The sequence below is a fragment of the Cryptomeria japonica genome, chromosome 2 (assembly GCF_030272615.1).
Source record: "Cryptomeria japonica chromosome 2, Sugi_1.0, whole genome shotgun sequence".
In the NCBI taxonomy this organism is placed as follows: Eukaryota; Viridiplantae; Streptophyta; class Pinopsida; order Cupressales; family Cupressaceae; genus Cryptomeria; species Cryptomeria japonica.
Window position 1 is genome coordinate 417,494,855 of NC_081406.1, and position 21,546 is coordinate 417,516,400.

The following is a 21,546-nucleotide window of genomic DNA, read 5'->3' on the forward strand; positions in this document are numbered from 1 at the left end:
CCGATGGTACCCCCTTCAAGTCCTTGTAAGTCGAAGCAAAGACGTCCTTATATTCCAAGAATATCTTGAAGGTTGTTGCCTTCAGCATGGGGTTCCAATCATCCCCTACAAGTATTATCTGTGGTTCTTCCTCATTGCCAAGATTAACCTTCTCCACACCCCTTTCCTCATACTTGATGGGTTTATCTCGTTCAAACTAGTGGGCTGGTGTGTCATCCATCTGCGCCATTCCCTCCTGGTACCTACTGTACTCTGAGGGAAAGGATTGTTCTTCCATCCCGCCACTTGATTCTCCTGTCTCACATATTTGCAGCATGTGACACTCCGAGTGGAAGACCTCATAGTCCTCCATTTGCCAATGAAAGAGTTTGGCCAGTGAACTAGTTCCATCTTCGGAACATCCGTCCAGTTCCAACACTCCTTCCTCGTCGGGCTCTTTCCCTCCTCTGTCTCCTTCAGAACCCCACTCCCATCCATTTGAATCTTCTGAGTCGGAATCGGAAGACGCAAGCTCTTCACTGACGGACTGGTTCCTTAGATGGATTACATACTTATGACCGTCACTCTTGATTGAGAGCGTATTCTTTTTCCAGTTATGATTAGCTCTGGCCATGATCAGCCATCCCCTTCCCAGGAGGGCGTCGTATGCTTTTCTTTCCTGTGGGATGATTACGGAATCCAGCAAGAATTGCTGCATCCCGATTACCACCTTTTGTGCCATGAGGGTACTGAGGGGTTTGATACCGTGTTGATCTACACCGACCAGGTGAAAGGTTGGTGGCCAGAGTGTAGGCTTGTCGAGGCTTCGCCAAGTTTCCTCCAGTAGTACGTTGACTCCGGACCCACCATCTACAATGGTGTTTGTGAGCATTTGTCCCATTATATCCATCTCTACTACTGCCGGCTTCTGTCCAATGCTTACCGTGAGTAGCATAGGGTTCATGGCATCCGTACCAGATCCCTTCATCGGGTCCATACTACATGGTTCCGTCATCGTTTGGTGTTCCTCACCAAGAGTAGTGTCCCCGGTTACATTTGTCAAAGCCATCCTCAACCGTGGCATGGTCTACAGAAGGTCGGATACTCGTACGGGTACCGTGGTTTGTAACATCTGCTTAATGATAGTTCCCTCTGGTCCTGACCGGAGTGGTGTATAGGCAGCTAGGTGCGAGGCCCTCCGCTCCTCTAACATCGCTCGCTCGATATCTGCCCTGCCTTCCTGAAGCCTTTCCTTTTCCGTGCGGGGGTCAGGATACATGGCTTTCTTGTTTTGTAATCTTGTGATTGCCAATATGTCTTCTCCCGGTCCTTCCACATCCAACATATTCACCTCTTTTTGCTTTGGGCAATCTATGTCCTCGTGGTTCCCTGGGCCGCACCATCTGCACAACAAACTTCTTGCATCACCCCCGTTTTGGCATTCTTGCGCAAAGTGACCCCATTCGTTGCATTTCCTGCATTGGATCATTGGTTGCCCCTTCGCGTCGTATTGAATTCTACTCCTTGGTGTGTTATTATTGGATCTATTGTTACCCCACCGATTGTTTCTGTACCCTCCAGGGGAGGCGTCAGAGTTTGTTGTTGGCTTCGGGGGTGTTGCCGGCGGTGTGGTTTGGTCGGGTTGGGCGTAGAGCACTTGTGTGCTCAGTGCTTTCAAGTTGTACGAGCATTCCTTAGTGGAATGTCCCATTACTTGGTAGATGTCACAGAAAACTTTGCGCGGACAACTTCCTTTAGTGTGTCCTTCTGTCTTGTAGTCGGTACACCATAGTTCTTTTCCTTCCCTGCCACTTTCCTTGTCACCCTTTAATTCCTTCATCATCCTCATCATATCCTTTCGGAGTGCTTGCACGGTTTTGGACCCCCCATCGCTGTCTTCGTTCATACTGTCATCGTCGCTCACTCGTCGCTTCCCCTGGGATGTCTTGTTTTCACTTTCAATATCCATCGCGTGGTTGTATGCTTCATCATACGATGGCGGAGGGACCACTTTCATCGTCCGTCTCAGGGACGGTACCAATCCTTCTACAAACCATCTCTTCTTGAGGCCATTTTTCGGCTGGTTCTCCATTTTATTAAGTAGTTCCCTTAGCCTTCTGTTATATGCATGTACACTTTCATTTTTTCCTTGTTTGGTGTTGTAAATCTCCGCCACAATTTCGTTGTCGTCCCGTAGGAGTTTGAACTCTTCCTCGAAGGCCTTCTTCAGATTGCTCCAGGATGTCTTATACTGGGCATTGAGGTCCGTATACCAGTCAATGGCTGTACCTCATAGAATGGTTGGGAATGCCTTCAACTAGTAATCCCGGTCGTCCTGGCCATTTGCCTTCCAAATGGTCATGCATGTCTTGCAGTGCCGTACGGGGTCCTCTGACCCGTCGCCCATGAATTTTGGAAGTTTTTGCTTCTCCGAGGTGTGTGCCATTGTTCTTGTCTGGATGGTTTTATGTAGTGCTTGGAAATGGCTATATGCCGGGAAGGTATTATGCGTCCGGGAGGTACCGTACGCTCTTGGTCTAGTTGGGCCCCTGTTAGCAGGGCTTTGGTCACCCTCACTCCTATAGCCCCTCCTTCCCGGGGTTTCCGGATCTTACCCTCCTATTTTGATACCCTCTGACAAGGACAAATTCTTAATGCCAGATAATGTTGCTTCAAAAATAGTGGCGATCTCTTCGTGTAGGTCTCGTACCGCCTCCTCTCCTTGTTCAGAATATACTGATGGGTTGCTTTGCGACTCGGCTCCGGAGTCCTCTTCACTTGATGTCGAGTGTGGGGCTTGGTTGGCAAGATCTTCCTCCGCTACATCTGGAAGTGGCAGGTTCCTGGTGACCTCGGCCAACTTCTTCCACATACACGGCTTTCGCCTCTCCCAACTACGACTCCGACTCACACTCCGACTTCTGCTGTGTTTCTTTGGACTCTTCGAGTCGGCAACCTCCCTTAGCCGCCGTCTCCTTTCGGCCTGTTCTTTTATGTGGAGAGATCTCCGTACAGTTCCCTCGTCTACTCCTTCGGTGGTAGTGGTACGCTTGTCTTTGTTTGGCCATAGGGGCATCAAGTGCCAGAGGTACGGTGCCGACTAGCTTCCCTTTCCTCTTCCTCCTTACGGCTCCGCTCCTCGTACCTTCAGAGTACTTGTTGCCACCGAAGTTCCCGTGCCGTCTCCTCCCTTTGGTCTTGGAGTGCAATCAGATTTCTGGCGAGTAACCTTGGAATATTTCCGAGCAGGTCAAAGATAGGGGTGCTGACGGTGAGTTCACCACGTACCGTGCCTTCCGAGATGGTTCTCTCCTGAGCCTCTCTCTGCACGTACTGCATGACTGACACGTCCCACAACTCCACCAAGTCTGCCGTCTACTGATCCTCTCGCTCCTCTTCCTCAGTACTCTCTCCGTGCGTGTTGCTGTCCACGACAATTAATTGCTGGTTGAATGGCCAGCCCATTAATTGCTTCCGCCTACTGCCATAGTTATCTCTAGGTTCGTTCAGGCAACGGCGCCAAAATGTTTAGTCCTTAATGTAAGGTTGGTAAAACTCACAGATAACACAATGTTTTCCACATGTACCAATTATTCATGTACCAGTACATTTATATATTCACAGCATAAGTAATAATGATAAACAACTAGACCAGAAGAGTTATATCTTTATTGATTTATCCCGAATCTCCATACAGAATCCCCCTGTCGAGGTTGCGACCAAACAATATATAGACCCGATGGTTGGTCAAGTTGCCAACCGTCACCAACTCCCAACTACCCGACGGAAACCTCTCGGCGACAAACACAACATAACACACTTATAAATATTATTCTTACTACATACGTTATTTACCCCTAACAATTGCCATGACCAAGTGTTCCTCCGACTGTAAAAAGGAACATAAAAGTATTATGCAACAATCCTCCATTTTGATTCCAATAGAGTGAAACTGGGTTACGATCATGTTGAACACGTTCAAATGCTTAGCCATAGAATCACCACTTTCTATTCTCAAGGTGTGTCACTTCTTTCTTGGGAATATTTGTTAACCAATGATTTAATCTAGTATAAGTTTCCCATATTCTTCCAAAGAGGTCTTGTGATGGTTTCTTCATGTACATTCAACAAAATAAAATGTGTCAAGTAGAGCTTTATCAGGACCTTTGTTTTTATGTCCACTAGATCCTAATTGGCTTGTGACATTGTAGTGGGTTTGGATCAGAGTTCCCAAACTCGCCGCGAGTCAGGCGAGTTCGCCGAGTTGGTGAGTCGAGCCAAGCTCGGCGAGTTTTGCTGACTCAGGACTCGGACTCGGCGAGTTTTGACCATAACTCGCCTGACTGGCGAGTCGAGCCAAGCTCGGCGAGTTTTGCTGACTTGGGACTCGGACTCGGCGAGTTTTGACCATAACTCGCCTGACTTGCGAGTTAGGCGAGTTATGGCAAAACTCGCCGAGTCCAAGCTCCAAGACTCGGCCACGACAGGTCAATGTTTTGACTTGTTTGACAAGTTAGTCTCTCTATCAGGATTCATATACGGAATATAACATTTAAGTCTTATACTTTAAGTTATATTCCATATATATTGTCAGGATGTTTGAGAGTGGTTTCAGACCTCCATGATTTATAATGCAAAATCTAGTTTTTGGAGGATCCTTCAAATTTCCAGACTTAGTCAAATTTCAGGCTATTTTAGGATCAGGATGACATTCCAGACTTTTAAGGCGAGTTCACTCTAACCTTGATGTAAGGGACGGGACCTAGGAGGACACTATGCATTCAACCAAGGTTTGATTTAGCAACTTGAAGCGTGACCAGATAGTACACAAAAACCCTAGGAATGATCTAAATAACCCCTAATCACTCAACTGACCTAACCTCCTTCACTCCACCTTGAGGAGATCCACCTGATTTGATGACCTTTGAGAAACTCAATCCCTTCAATGCAAAGGCTAAGACACTAAAACGACCAACAACAAAACTAAAAGAGCTAACCCTAGAAAGCAAAAAGTGGGGGTCTTCATTTGCAATGGGGCGATGTGTGAGTACCTCACAATAGGGATGTTTCTTAAAATTTTGAAAAAAGGGGGTCAGTTGGGGACATTTCCTACCTGTCCCCGCATCCCAAAAAATCCTCCCATGGGGCACAAGGTTATTTTTGGCAAGGGACATGTCTCTGAGGAGCATATTTTCAAACCCTTTTGGCCTCACAATTCCCCCTTCCATCCAACATATATATAGCCTAAAAACTAAGAGGTCCAAGAAAGACCAAGATCAACTATAGTCCCAAGGTAAAACCTAAGTTCAAAAAGCACACTATTTAATGCTACCATACACAAGCATTCCTTACAGTTTCCAAGTGAAGATGTTCATGATGTCTCATGTTGGTGCTCCCAAAATTTCAATTTGGCCAAAGAAAATACTAAACAGAAGCCCCAAACAAGTAGATACTCTACCAGCATGCCTTTCATGGCATAACAAGCTAGCACACATTATAATTGGGCTTTATTCAATAATGGGTGCATGAAACAAGTTTTAAATTGTTAAAAATCTCTTAATTTCAAGGGTTTTTTAATTTTGCCGAGTCATTGCCGAGTCATAGCCGAGTCACGAGTCGAGTCGGCCTTGCCGAGTCCGAGTTTGGGAACTTTGGTTTGGATTTAAATACAACAGCCCATAGATCTTTGTCTACAAGCATATCCTCCATCTTGAGCTTTCATAGATGAAAGTTAGTGTCGGTGATCCTTTCCATCTGCATCGTTGATGTGCTTGACTTTTTCTTGCAACAATATCTCCTTTTGCACAAGATCCTATTCAAATGAAGATTAGAACAAAAAATAATTGTCCCTACCAACTAGGACCCTAGGTGATCAAGTTTTGATGCTAAAGGAAAGGATCCTAATGTGTAGAATATGCTTCGTAGTTCCTACTTCAATCTATGAGAGGATGCATTAGAAAAAATAAATTGATCATCAAGCTACAATGAAATAAACAGAAAAGTTATTTAACATATTGATTTGCATGGGGAAAATCCTTTTAGGAGAAAAACATCACATTCCAAAACAACTTGATGCATTTTTCAATAATCAACAACTAAATGCACTTGCAAAGTCTAAACCTTTATAGGATTATCACTAACAAAATATACAGAGCAATATTGACAACATAACGGTACAAAACTCACAACGAAACCTCCATATCAAGCGCCCAATAAATAGGAGAGGCAATGCATGAAACTATCATATAGTAATTAGAAAACCATGAGATAAAACCACCTAAATGCTTAGCCAAAATCTAATGATCGAATCCCAAGATGAGTCCATAGGCAGAAAATAACATACTCCTTCCACCTATCATAAGCTTGTCATAATCCACTCACCAACTTGGGCTTTCCATTTTGGCTCCAGTAGCTCAAATCAAAGATGTTGAATGACATATCATAACATGCATCATAAGTTGGTCAATAAGTGTATTACAGCTCTTTTGTGTCATAGAATCTCGCACATTTCCTATGTGAAAGGACTAATTCTTGGAGACCTTAAATTTTTGATCCAGGAAGTTGATTGAGCCTTTTTTTTTTTCAAATTGGAAATCTTGGAGAGATCCATGTTACCATAACCTGTTATCGACATTTTTTTGGGGCGAAAATTAATCTCTAGAGCCCTGAAAATTGCATTTTTGTGTTCTATTCTTAAAATTGTATCCTTTTTGTTCTTAACATTAGTATGCAAGGTTGAGACCCAGTCCCTAACGATATTGTGAGCTGTGATTTAAGTGTGAATTGCTTTTGATTTTCCATGAATCCTAACCCTATTCCAAATTTCTGGCCTAATTCTCACCCTAGCCCTAAACCCAATTTTTTTTTTTTTTCCAAATTTAAACTTGACAAAGTGAAAAAATCTCGATCTTTTTTGTCTGCCAAATTATTCTTTGGAAAGACTTTTGCTGATATTTTTGGCTCTAAGCATATTAGTATTCATGGTGTTAATGCTCTTGTGTCATTAAGTTGGAAATCATGAATGGATCTTCAGTAAACAAGAAAAGGTTAATTCTGTGGCATATTAAGTGTTTTTGCTGCACTTATTTGAAGTTTCCTTAATAATTCTATTCTTGCTCTGTTTTCAGTGTAATGTCTGAATATGGAAGTTCTGCCAGCACACCTTTTTCCTAAATGTTAGGGACAGATCCTGTTTTGCACCAATTGATACAGACATACCTTATCTTGCACCAGTTGATACATGTGTACAGAAACAAACAAGATGGCTATTTTTGTTGAATGATGGAAAAGAATGACATTACAATTCTGTCTTTGGCTTGCACTGCATCCAAATGCTTCCTCTATTTTCTTACAATTTGGGCACAAGGGGGCACCTACAGGGTTCAAACTAGGGACCATTTTTATCATAAAAGAAGAGAAGACTAATATGTTCACAGAGGTTCATTATGTTTGTTTTGTCCAGAGGGGGAAGAAAAAATTTACTGTTTTAAATTTAAGTTGAGCTATTTATGTAAGTTGCTTTCAGACCATATTAAATTTTTGCATTCACGTGTCTATTTTCTACGCTATATATGCAATTTTATTGAATTGAAGTAAAAAAATAATTCTTTAAGACTTCAAACTTTACAAAGATGAATTTTTCAAGATATCAAAATAACTAGTTGTGCATGTAACTATTCCAACTTTACCACATTTGATGCCTGTAGATTATTTTTTATTTTGACTTTTCAAAATCATACTTTAGAGTTTCCACAATCTATATTATCAGGAAACTAAAGTTTCAGTATTATTTTGTGAGATAGATGAGTGATATTCATATTGAAATCCATCTTTGTAGGTACTGTGCCTCAAATGGTCTCAAGGGATGGTGAGTTTGACTTGCACTTCACGCCTTGATATTGCACTCCATGGATCTTTTGCAGACATGATACTTTTACCAAGTGTTGGAAGTGCATTGGATGGTAAATACGCTGCCCTTCTTGTTTTAACAAATCCAGGCCATTTACATGCATATGATGAAGTTAGCATATCAGAGGTTTCACTTAGCTCAGAAGAAGACAGGTGCTCCATTCCTCCCCAGTCTGTTCCTGTACAAGCACCATTTGCTGAACCATGTATAACTAAGGCAGCACTTGTGCTTATACCTAAGAATGTAAACACCTCTAAAATATTGTCTCAGGTATAATCATATGTGAAGTTTAAACAATTGTACTTGAATTGCTTTATTAGGATAGGCGTTTGTCATGTTACAATTGCTCATGTGAGGGTTATTAAACTGAAATGCATGTAGTTACAGCGAACCATGCAAATTACTGGACCATCTAATCTCGCTTTGGGTGGAAAGTGGCCTGTCACTGGCGGAATTCATGCGTCATCATCATTTGAGAAGAGTATGAACGTAGAGATGATTTACATAACTGGGCATGAAAATGGGTCTGTTAGAGTTTGGGATGCTTCAGTGCCATTTCTATGTCTTCTTTGCTCCATAGAAAATAAGGTGAGAATTAATATGTGATAACTTTTGTGGAATTGGGTTACTGTGTACTTTATTGGCTCCTGTTTGAAACTTTGAACTAGTGTTGAGTTAAAATATATGTGGATATCCTTTTCAAAGGTTGTGATATGGGATTTACTAATCTTCTACATAAATATTGTTCTATAGACACAAAATCTCACTTTACCCGGAGGTAACGCTTCAATATCATCTTTGGAGTTTTGTCCAATTGCTGAGATTTTGGCTGTGGGTGATGAACAAGGAATGGTAAGCTTAATATCATTTCAGACTAAATGCATTTTTTTGTTTTTTAGTAAGTCACTGATTTTCTTTGTTGTCTATGTTAGGTGCGACTTTACAAACTTAGTGCAAAATCTGCTGATATAAGTTGTCAGGTTATTAGTGAAGATGTAAAGCAAGGTATTTGACTGTACTTCCAATAAATTAACTGTGCAGCATAATCCAAGACTGTATTTGATCATATAGATTAATTACACTTTCATAACAAAATAGGAATCTTAGGCTAAAGTTGGTGGAGCATTTTGCTAAAGATTCAAAGAATGGTAGCCAGCTTGAATCTTGAACATGAACATTAATTGTAAGATAAGATCTATTTTAATATTATTATTGGGACAGATCCTGATCAACCATATAATATCAGAATTAATGAGTATGTTAACTTTCAACTCATTTTTTATACTAAATTGTAATGATATTTCTGTATGTGTAACATCATTCCAAGTTTATTTGCAAATGTTCATCATTTTAGGATGATAACAATCATTATTATGAGTTGTATTTTCCCAAGAAAACACCAGGCCTAACGTTCCATCAAATTTATACCAATAGAGGTTAAGGGGATTACAAAACAACCTCCAATGGAAGGCCTATTGATGTGTTTTTTATGCACCTTGAATACAAAATAAAATACCAAGGAATTTTATCCTTTCTTGAACAAAGAAACCTCATATGCTATGCAACGTGATCAAATGAGATGACTACAAGGTTTACAATGCGAACAATGTGACATACTTGTTGTGGATAGACTTCGTGTATTTGATGTGATTTTGCTAGAATCACAAGGGGACTTATGTTTTGCTTGAACTCTATTGGAACTTAGACCATAACTTTGGAATATAAAGACAAAAGAGGCAAAGGGTTTAGAAAGACTACGCTACTCCTAAGATCAATGATGATGATGAATGTTACTTAGATAGACAAATTCCCTCAAACCAAGCTTTGCTTCATCATGATGACAACAAGTACACAAACTTGATGCAATCTTCTAAGGAATTGCAAGATGTTCACACTGCAAATACATCACTCAAATACCCAATGTTGGCACAACTTGAATAAGTATTGACAATCGAACTTAGCAAAATAATGAGGTTTGGGCTAACTTTACATTGTAGCTCACAATCAGCAAACCACAAAAAGTATGAACCAAGGAATTCATCACAATATCTTCATAAGCATTCATCATGATAAATGAACTCTATTAACTTTGAGAAGTAACAAGAAACCATGCAAAATGTAGAAACAACACATAGAAATCCACCATGCTTTAATGAAAATCATGTATGAAATTCAACAAGTCTTGGCAACAACCTCTGGCTTCCTCCTCCTACTCTACCTCTACTTTTTATTCACTAATTGCTGACTATTCCTTTACTACTGAACCATTAACTATTAACCCTTTTTAAATGAAAGGCAAAGCCTCTTATAGATATCTTCTTTCAATTCAAGGCTAGGATTGATTCCCAAATCAACGGCACAGATCTAACAATAAAACCCTAATTAGGGTTTATTACAACAAATTCCCTCTTGACCAATGATAAAATTACAATATGATAGACACATGTCCTTTGAATTCTAACCAATGAGAACATAGGTTATGTATCTGAAACAATATTTGATAAAGTGCTGTGTGTCACTTGCTCCACCTTGCATGAATCAAGTTCAATGCATCTGGACATGTTGATGTGGCACACTCTGATGGGTTGGATGATGATTGGATTCCACCTCAGCTTGCCATGTAGTTCATCACAAAATGTTTGTGATTAAGGCATATCTTTTGATACGCAACATTATCCAAGCCCAGTGTGATGAAGATAGCGGGACATATTCCCAAATTGTATCATCTAAGTGATCAAGCAAACCTTCTAATTTTGCTTAATTCTTTTGAGACTATCTAGCTTGATCACCTCATGCTTGAGAATCTTCCTCCTTGTAATGAACCTACTCCCTTTTGTAGCCTTTCCCCTTGATTGTGTTTGATTTTGAAATGCTTGATGCTAGGACCCATTTGCTCATGTGTACTCGACCTTGATCTCGTTTGTAGCATTATAATGCCCCTTCCTTACATAGTCCAATTGTTAGCATGGGTTAGCCTATAATGTCATAACCCCTCTTTGGACATTGGATTATTGTGATTAAATAAGTACGATAATTAAAACATTTATTAATTAACATTTAATAATATTGGAAAATTGTTTCATTTATGAGACTTCACGATTTTCCTCTAAAGTGAGAGGGTTGTCATAACCCCACACCCTGGTGATGTAATTAATAATAGATTTTGTGATTCTTCATCATAATAATAAATTATCATTTATTATGTAATTAATAATTGATGTTAATAATATTAATAGTAATAGTAATCATTCATTAATATAAAAATAATATTAATATTATAATAATACTGTCATGTTCCCTCCTAGATAGTTATATACATAATTATTATTGATTAATATAATAACTACCAAAAAATGATTATTTGGAATTTATTTATTTATTAAATATTATTATTTAATTAATATTTATTAATGTTTATTACTAGTAATATCTTGAAATATTCAAATAAAAAGATAAATTAATATTATATTATAAACACAATTTATTAATAGATATCCTTGTTTATTAGTGTTTATTATTAACACCCTTGTTATTATTAATGCCTATTATTAATATTCATGTGTATTAATGTTCATTATTATTAATAATCATATTTATTATTAATGTGTGAATGAGTATCCACAATTCATTAATAATTGATGCCATTATTATTAATGTTCATATTTATTAATTCATTTTATTAATGTTCATGTTTATTAATATTCACTACCCATCCCTTACCCACGATAGTCAATCATTTTAATGCACCAATCTGCATTTAATTAGAATAGACATGACCCATTTGTGAGACACGTATGGAGAAGCGGGGCTTTTGGGAGGGGTCACAACCAATCAATGGTCTTAAATACCATTAACCCTTCCTCTCCTACTAATACACAGCATATCGTCACACAGAAAGGAGAAAAAGATAAGAAAACATCTGCGGTGGTAGTAAATAGGAAGTTGCAATAGGTACGAATCTGAGAAATATCATTACTAATATAACATAAGAGAATGCCGATAGCACAGTCCGATATGATTGTTGTGATCGGAAGATAATGTGGTTCGGTTTGACATAAGATAATAATATATTACACACATATTAAAATATATTTATCATATAACCTATGTTGCCAATATAATCTAAGGGCTAAGAATACAATACATTACTGCCTACACAAATCTATTTTAATACAGTAATTTGATACTATAATATAAGGCAGAAAATAAAGAAGTTCTCATACGTGTGAAGCATGGAATTATACAGTGTGAAAAATATATGGAGGCAGTGGTAATTGTGAGAAAGTAGAGTGCAATAAGCATGACACTCATATGAGATATTTAGTGGCAGACCAGATCTGACGCATGTCAGATCTGTTTGTTTTTACAGCCACCCTTATACTAACAATTTATGTTTTAGGCAGTGGTGGTATTAGTGATTTATAGTAATATTAATATAGAGTGCAATAAGTATGACACTCATATTAGATATTTAGTGGCAGACCAGATCTGACGCATGTCAGGTCTGTCTGTTTTACAGCCACCTTTATACTAACAATTTATGTTTTAGGCAGTGGTGGTATTAGTGATTTATACAAAAAGGTAATTAGTAAATATATTAATAATTGGTAATTAATAAATATATAAATGATTTATAATACAATATAATGTATTTAGTTGTTTATATATATGATGTAATAATACTATATGAATGATGTAATATCAATAAATATGCATATAGATATAAATAAACATATACATATATTTGTAATATAATGCCGTAATCAGACATAAAAATATTAGATTGTAAATAAGAAAGAACTCATAAGATAATAAACAGTAAGAAGAATATTGTTTGGATATAATCCTTGCTACTGCTGTCAATATTCACAAGGTTGGGAATTGAGATGTTCCAAAGAAGGGCGGTCTAAATCCAATTAATAGGATGGATCCCAAGACAAAGTAGGGATCAACAACCCATAAACCTTGAGGGCATGGTCCCGAGATAGGTAAGGGCGTGGATCTGTAAATTTATTATGGATGTATGATAGATTAACAATTTATCTATTAATAATTAATTGATCGAGCTGCAGAATATCATTGATTCGATGCTCGTTAAGGTGGAATTGTCTGCAAATATATTTAGTTAAGTTATAAATATATTAGAACTCAATTAATTATGGTTAAAACTGTCTTGAACCTAGTTGGGGACATTACATATAATTAGGGTTCCTGTGGGCTAATGTGGTAGATAGGGAGCCCATTTGGGGGTTTGGTGACCTTCTGAGGAGTATTGGAGATGTTTTGGGCGTTTTGGGGTAGTAACCTATTTTTTAGGAGATTGCCAATTGACTATTTGACCACCGGAGGGTCGAGTAGCATAGCAGAATGGCTTAGGAGTGTTTATCATCTATTTTAGACAGTCTCCTAAATTTTAGGAGCATCCCTACTTTTTAGGAGATTGCTAGTTGCACAACCACATCCAGTCATCATCCTTGGACAATTGACAACATTCAGTTTTCAGTTTAGGGGAGGCTAGGTGATGGAATTTGAATACAATTAAATATTAAAGTTTTGACTTTAATATTTAATAAAAATGAAGTTAGGTGATTATAATATCACTTTATAATAATTTAATAAACTGTCATAAAAGACCTCATGGCACGCTTCGCTAGATAGATATAGCCACTTTATTAATGATGAATAAGACCCTTATTGGATCGAACCTCTCTAATAGAGGAGATTTTATTAATAAAATACAAGTTGACTTTAATAAAGGAAACCCTAAACGGTACGTTTAGGGTTAAGAGGCTATTAAAGTGACATGTTGGGCAATTTTTGGATTCATTCAATCATTTTTACATCAGTTATTTTGGAATTGAGCTTTGCAAATGGTTTCCAACAGTAGACCAGCCTTCAAGGAACGAAAACTCCTTGGGGATCAGTGAATTGGATGCAAACCCAATTCATAATTGTGGGGAATTCATACAGGATTCCTATTTGTGCTTCAATTGAGAGTACTATCAGCGGATTCGGGCCTATATCAGCAGATTCAGACTTTACCTTGCAGATTGAAGAGGGTTTGGAAACCCCCCAAAGCCTGTCGTATCATTCCTTGGGCCAGTCATAGCTTCTCCTTGCTTGCCGTACCACTTGCAGGCTTCTGGGTGCACAATCTGGGCCGTACATCTCAATAGAGGGTTTGAAATTAGACTATTCTTCATTGTCATCACTTTCTAGCAGAGATATGATGCTTTCTTCGGGCTACAGATGACAAATGGGGTTCAAATCAGTCATTCATTGAGGAAATCTGAGTGAATTCAATATTCTTGCTTGCAGGCCAAGCACAAATCTTAGCAGTTTCAGAATATTTGCTTTTGCTAATTATAGTTGGTGCAAATAAACTCTTTTGGAGTCATTGGACATCCTTGGGCTCTCATCCATTGTGTTCTATTCAAGATTCTTCAATGAACCCCTTTTCCGGGCTAGGCATTGGTCTCTTGGTATGCTCAGTGTGCTTTAACGAAATAGATTTCTTGATTCTGAAAGTTATTATATTGCTGTATTAAAAATCAGAAATTAATTATCAGTCATTCTATTTCTGCATTTTGATTTCCAATTTTAGGGTCACTAGCATTGTTTATGATTAAACCCCCATTCAATCTATTGGGAATAAGTTCCAAGCTCAAAACATAGAAAACAACATTAAAACCTACATTTCAGTAGCATACAAATCTTGAAAATCTCAGTGCAATCCGGCTGGGGATCTTTTAGTGGTATCAGAGCTATGATCCTGCCAACCTGAGGGTCCTCTAATTATTTCTATGCATCTGGGAAGAACCAGACCTTACAGATACTATACTCGAAGAAGAGCATAGGGATGCTTGGATTTTGACATTGGTGACATACCTGAGGGTAATAGGAGGCCTCGACTGGAGGAGAGACAAAACCGTCCTAATCTTGATGAGTTATTGAGAAATCTGGCTAATTCTCAACCTAGAATTTTACAGGCTTTAGACAGGCGTCAGGATACTTTGGATAGATTGGAGTTGAATCGTCACAGGGATAGGTGTGGTAGACATAGCAGACATAGTAGGTCTATTTTAGTTGCAGGCAGTCGTGGGAGTAGTAGAACCCCTACATTAGTTGATAGTGCTTTGGGTTCTCCTAGGCGTGAGAGGATTCATACACAAAAAACTGATAGACCTATGCAGCCCCATTTCACTCCTAGAGTTGAGCCACCACTAGTAGACTCACAAGAGGGCGTTGAGTTTCAGGATATGGTTATGGCAGCCAGTGATGAGTGGGCACGCCTTTGAGAACATGTTAGAGATGCCTCCCCTTTACACCAATATTGGGTGCAGCACAGTAGGTCTATTTTAGTTGCAGGTAGTCGTGGGAGTAGTAGAACCCCTACATTAGTTGACAGTGCTTTGGGTTCTCCTAGGCGTGAGAGGATTCATACACGGAAAACTGACAGACCTATGCAGCCCCGTTTCATTCTTAGAGTTGAGCCACCACTAGTAGACCCACAGGAGGGCATTGAGTTTCAGGATATGGTTATGGCAGCCAGTGATGAGTGGGAACGCCTCTGAGAACATGTTAGAGATGCCTTCCCTTTACACCAATATTGTATGCAGCACAAGGACAATATGAGGAACCATAGTTGAACTACTTGCCAAAACCAAAAACTTGGCAAGGCCCGAAAAAAAATCTTGGCAAAAACTCGGCGAAAACTCAACAAAAAACTCGGGAATTTTAAAAATTGCTTAAAGTTAATTAGAAATGCATTTTTTTTGCAAAATTCAATGAGGAAATGCATCCAATGAGTCAATAAATGAGAACACAAAAGAAACAAGTTGAGTCTAAACATATTCAATTGGTTTAAATGCAAAGTGGGTACAAAATCACATCCTCATGAGGAATGCTGATGGCTGGAAGCAAAATAGTAAATAGTTTTGGTGAAACTAAAAGTAAATACATCAATACAATTACATCTTCCTCTTCCCAACTCTAGTAAAAACTAGGGGAGAGGTAGAACTAGATGGTCTAGTCTTGGAAGTCTGTTGTGGGCATGACTATGCCTCTTCACTCGATATGATTGGCTCAAGCTGTGGCTCGACCTCCATCCTAGATGTAGCTTTGCCTCTAGCTGCTCCTGGCACTGGCAATGACTCCTCATCCTCCTTAATGTCATCTAGTGTGAAACCAAATCCACCCCCTCTTCAATAGGTTGCCTCTCCAAATCATAGATGTCATCCTCTGTAAAAAAATGGAGGCTACTCCTGCGATCTCCAATCACTGTAAGGATTTTTGTCATCCAAATCAATTGGACCATCTGATGCTTCCTCTACTTTCCTTATGCGCAACTGAAGATTATATTGCACAAAGACGAGGTCATTGGGGCGTTTTTGGGCTAACTTTCTCCTCTTCTTCGTGTGGATGGCCTCAAACAATGTCCAATTGCACTTACAACTAGATGAACTACAAGGCTAACATAAGATTCTAAGTGCAAATTTTTTGAGATTTGGGGTATCTCCACCCCAACATTGCCACCAAGCATTTGCAAAATAAAATATTGAAAAGTTAGAAAGCAAAGTGAAAAGGGAAAACATATGTTTATCAATTTATCAATTACTTTAGACCCCAAAAATATTATACCTGGGGTTTGAGTGGTTCTTCCTCTCCTAGCCAGCTCTGAGGAGAATAGCTTACTCCTTACTTCCTCAAAATTTTTGGAGTTCGGCCACAAAGATTTCTCTCACCTCAAGCTCAAGTATCATCCTTTTAATGCATGTAGTGAGGCCCTCCATGACCTCTCCATTAGGATCTGAGTAAGAATCCTCGAACTTAAAACGAGGGTTGAGGTAGTACCTTGCTGCATAAATGGGTTGGTGGAGCTGATCGTTCCATCTCTTATCAATAATTTCCCAGATGGGATCAAATTTGAGTCTATCCCCCTTGTAGTAATTTTTGATAGACTCCTTGGCCCTATCCATGGCCTCCTAAACATACCCTATTGGGGTTTGATCGCCATCTACCAAGCGAAGAACCCCAACCAAGGGCTCTAACACCTACAATTGAAAAATACAAATTACAAAAGGATTAATTATTGAAGTTACAAATTAATGAGAGACTTGAATCAAGAATAATTAAATATTCAAGTTTTGAAGTTACCTTCACAATCTCTGCACCCTTTTGTGCAAATAGGTTTTCAAAGACTATGCATGCAACACCTTCTCCCTCAGATTTCTTTTAATAAGGTGAGTCTAGCCATGCTTGACTCACAGACATTTGTTTCAAAGAAGTCAATGCATCAGGAATGCTTTACAATGTCAAGAAAAACGTTGCAAACCTTGTGACACCCACTCTTACCAAATCTCTTTGTTGGGTGTTCTTTTTCATCAAGTGAAGATGTCATGTCCCCTCTTTAGCTCTGTCTAGCAGAGACATGTGAGTCAGCTTATTATGGGATCTTGTAGGCTGACAGCGATGGATAGAGACTCAGTGTGGTTATAAAGTGTTTGGGACTTGGTGTTCTGGCAGTAGTTGATCAGTTTGGAGCAGTTCCTTATTTTTAGGAGATAGTTCCTACATTTATGGAGGATATCCCTACTATTTAGGAGGTTATGACCATACCCAGGGTTGGGTCTCCTTGAGATTATTCCTTGGGTTCAGTTTCAGAGGATTTGGGTTTGTTTCCTAGTTTCTAGGAGCATCCCTAGATTTTAGGGATGAGATAGCCAGTGGATCTTTGATTTCTGACTTTAGTCACAAACAGGTGGCAGGTTGACTTTCTGGTTTGTGGTGTCATTTGAGCATTTTGCAGCTATTTGGGTTATATTTTTAATATTTCTTAAGTTAGCGTTTATTATTTAAATAAGGCTATGTTTATAGCCATTTTGGAGTAATAAGGGGTTTTTGGCCTGGATGCGTATCCCTTGGTGTAATAGCTCGTTGGAAAGGTCTTGGACTTTTCTAAATATTTGTCTTTTGACTCAGATCCTTTCGGTGAACGGATTTCTTTATATTTGAAAAAAGGTCGTTTTTCTATACACTTGGCAACTTAAAATGAGAAATATAACATTTTAACCCTAAACGCCCCATTGAGTCACTTTTAGGGTTCGAGCTAAGTGGGAAGATGTTATAAGGAAGTTGTGACCTAATTCTTGCATCTTTTTACACATTCAAAACTTGCTTCTTGCGAATTTGCTCTGGTAGAGCGATTCTTCATCTGGGATGCAAACCCTAGGTTGGATACTAGCTGGGACGTAACCCTCAGTAGTAGTTTGTCAGTAAATACTTCAGGGTGTTGGACATTGGTTGACAGAGATTGGGTGCGCTATTGATTGTAGAGGATTCAGATTGCATTCAGAGGGTTTCATCAAGGCAGCTAACATTATTCAGCTGGCACGTGACTATAGCTGCAGCCCATTGGGAGTTGTGGTGGCGTCATTCTTCCTTGCTGTTCACGTTTGGTTTGTTGCTGGTGTGTAGAGTTGGAAATCTGCATATTGTGTCTTGCTTATTCATTGCTGGTCAATTCATTTTGTAGCAGCTCCAAATTGGTTAATGATAATTGCTGGAATACAAGGAAATCAGATTATTGTCTTGGTACGAGTTGTAGTATTTTGGATTGTAAGAGTTCTAATTTATGAACATTGTTCCATTCTTATTTTGCACTATTATTGTTTACTGTTTCTTATATTTATATCTTCAAAACTCCAAAACAAAAGAAACAAACCCCCTTTCTGCACTTCTGTCTATTCTATAAGGTCACCAGAAAATTACAAAAACCTAGTTTATTAAATAAAAATTACAGCAGGTCAGAAACAGGAATCCAGTAGGGATCTTTCAATGGTATCAGAGCTATCATCCTGCCAGCCTGTAGGGTTTGTGTGAAATTTCACACTAGGGTTACATTTTATTCTATGCATCCGGGTAGAGAGGATATACACAGGTATTATACACGCAGGGTAGCTCAACAGGAGCGTGAGATTGGAATTGAACAGGTACCTAGTATGGCAGATGAACAAGGAGGTGCTAGACAGAACCGGATTGAGGATGAAGAACGGGAGATGATGAGAACTCTCATCACTACACAGCCCAGGATAGTCCAGACACTTGAAAGACTACAGGAAACCTTGGCACGAATGGAGTTGGATAGAAATAGGGGCAGACATGGGCGGAGCAGATCAGTTTTAGTGGCAGGCAGTCAACATAGCCATCAATCCCATTCATCAGTGGGGAGATCCCTTCATTCCTCTAGGCGGGAACGCCATCGTACACCTGCTATGGATAGACCTTTGCTTCCTCAGTTTGTACCAGGTGAACAGCCAGCACAGGAAGATCCACCAGAGGTTGGGTTCCAGGAGTCAGTTTTGGCAGCCACAGCTGAGTGGAGAGCCCTACCCCTAGAGGTTAGGGATGTTTTCCCTCTTCCCCAGTATTGTGCACAGCGTAGAGATACAACTAGGTTCAGGGGAGATCGTGGTTATAGACCACCACAGCAGCAGAACTATGACCTCAATAGAGCTACTGGGAAGATCACATTGGCTACATATGACGGCTCTGGTGATACGAGTGCACGAGCCTGGGTGCACAAGCTGGACATATATCTATCCTTGAGGCCCATGCCTGAGTGTGAGGCTATTCAGTTTGCTGTGTTGCATTTAGACGGGATTGCCTATGATTGGTGGCACCATGAATTGGTCACCCAGGATCACGCTTTGGTACGTTCCTATGCCGAGTTCACTGAACGACTCATTACACGGTTTGACCGTAAGGATACAAAGCTCTACTATAGAGAGTTGGCACATCTTAGACAGACTAGGCATGCAGAAGCTTATATTAATGAGTTCCAGCGTATTGCGGTTATGGTACCTGATATGCCCCAGAGGCGGAGTGTGATGTTATTTATTGAGGGATTGCAGGATAGACTTAAGGGATTGGTACGTGCTTTCCAGCCGGCCACTCTTAAGGAGGCCATTGATGTGACATTGAGACTAGATACCGTTCCCACTTCTTATCAGGTAGATAAGAAGCAATTCAGGGACTCTCGGCCTGCACAGAAGGCCAATACTTCATAGAATAAAGGAGGGTCATCATCTAGACCCCCTTGGATGAATCAAGAGACGAGGAACGAATTGAGAAGGAAAAAGTTATGCTTTTCCTGCAAGGAACCTTGGGAACCAGGACACCGTTGTATGGGTAAAGGAAAGGTTCATCTGATTGAGGTGACATCTGAGTTAGGGGATGAGGAGGTACCTGACACTGACACCGAGGATAGCATGGAGGATGTTGAGTAGATGCAGACACAGTTGGAGTTAGATACCCCCGAGCCTTTGGCGACAGCCAAAGTAACTATGGCTACCCTCTCCAGTTATCCTAAATTTCATGCCTTTAGGTTGAAAGGTACACTGAAGGGCAAGCGGGTCATGAGCTTGGTAGACACAGGTGCCACGCATAACTTTATTGATCAGAAGTTAGTGGAGAGGCGTGGATTACAATATGAGGAGTTTGGTGGTTTTGGAGTGAAGGTGGCAGATGGTGCAGTTTTGGGCTGTACTAAATGGATTCCACAGCTTAGTATTCAGATGGGGGATTATACTTTGACCGATGATTTTTATGTGCTTCCATTAGAGGATTATGATGTGGCCTTGGGCATGCAGTGGTTACAGGGAATTGGGCATTGCATTATTGATCACCACCGTATGCAGTTAGAGTTCCTTTCTGGGGGGAAGAAGACTATCTTAAAGGCAGCATCAGATGGTGGACCTAAGGAGGTGTCTTCTCGTAGGATGGAGACTATTATTAGACATAATGATGTGATTTGGGCTACACATTGTTTGGTGAAGTCCAAAACACCTACACCTCAGGATGGCAGGGTATTTCATGTTGATATTCAGTCAGTGATGGACCGTCATGGGAGAGTATTTGGCGACATACCTTCTGGAGTGCCTCCAGATAGAGGTTTTGAGCATGGTATAGAGATGGAGGATGGAGCGAAGCCAGTGATTACTACCCCATATCGTCATCCTCGAGCCTATAAGGATGAAATTGAGAAGACTATTCATGAGTTGTTGGATATGGGTTTTGTTCGGCCTAGTTCTAGCCCCTTTGCTTCTTCTGTAGTGCTTGTTAAGAAGAAGGATGGGACTCTACGGATGTGTATAGATTACAGAGCCTTGAACAAGAAGACAATCAAGAATAGATACCCTATTCCACGCATTGATGAGTTGTTGGATGAGCTTCATGGAGCTATCTACTTCTCTAAGATTGATCTTCGTTCAGGTTACCATCAGATACGTGTACGAGCAGAGGATGTACACAAGACTGCCTTCCGTTGTCACTATGGGCACTATGAGTTTCTAGTAATGCCTTTTGGCCTTACCAATGCACCAGCCACTTTCCAGTCCTATATGAACCATATCTTCAACAAGCAGTTGAGGAAGTCGGTTCTAGTGTTCTTTGACGACATATTGATTTACAGTCGTACTTGGGAGGACCATCTCAGACATGTTGAGGAGGTACTTAGCATTATGGAGAGCCAGTCTCTATTTGCTAAGTTATCCAAATGTGAGTTTGGACTTAGGGAGGTTTTATATTTGGGCCATGTGATCAGTGCTGATGGGGTGAAGGTGCATGAGGAGAAGATTCAGGCGATTCGGGATTGGCCC

General features: G+C 39.9%; 1 protein-coding gene across 4 annotated transcripts in view; it reads left to right on the top strand.

Annotated features, from left to right (window-relative positions):
- LOC131062006 (uncharacterized) overlaps positions 1-21,546 on the top strand; it is a 334,716-nt gene that overhangs the window by 228,559 nt on the left and 84,611 nt on the right. For 3 of the 4 annotated variants that reach the window (XM_059216662.1, XM_059216660.1, XM_057995848.2), the window contains 4 exons: positions 7,817-8,158; positions 8,270-8,476; positions 8,642-8,740; positions 8,821-8,893. In XM_059216662.1, the coding sequence (XP_059072645.1) occupies positions 7,817-8,158; positions 8,270-8,476; positions 8,642-8,740; positions 8,821-8,893 (721 nt within the window). The remainder of the gene's footprint in view (positions 1-7,816; positions 8,159-8,269; positions 8,477-8,641; positions 8,741-8,820; positions 8,894-21,546) is intronic. The other variant, XM_059216661.1, reaches the window with a different exon arrangement.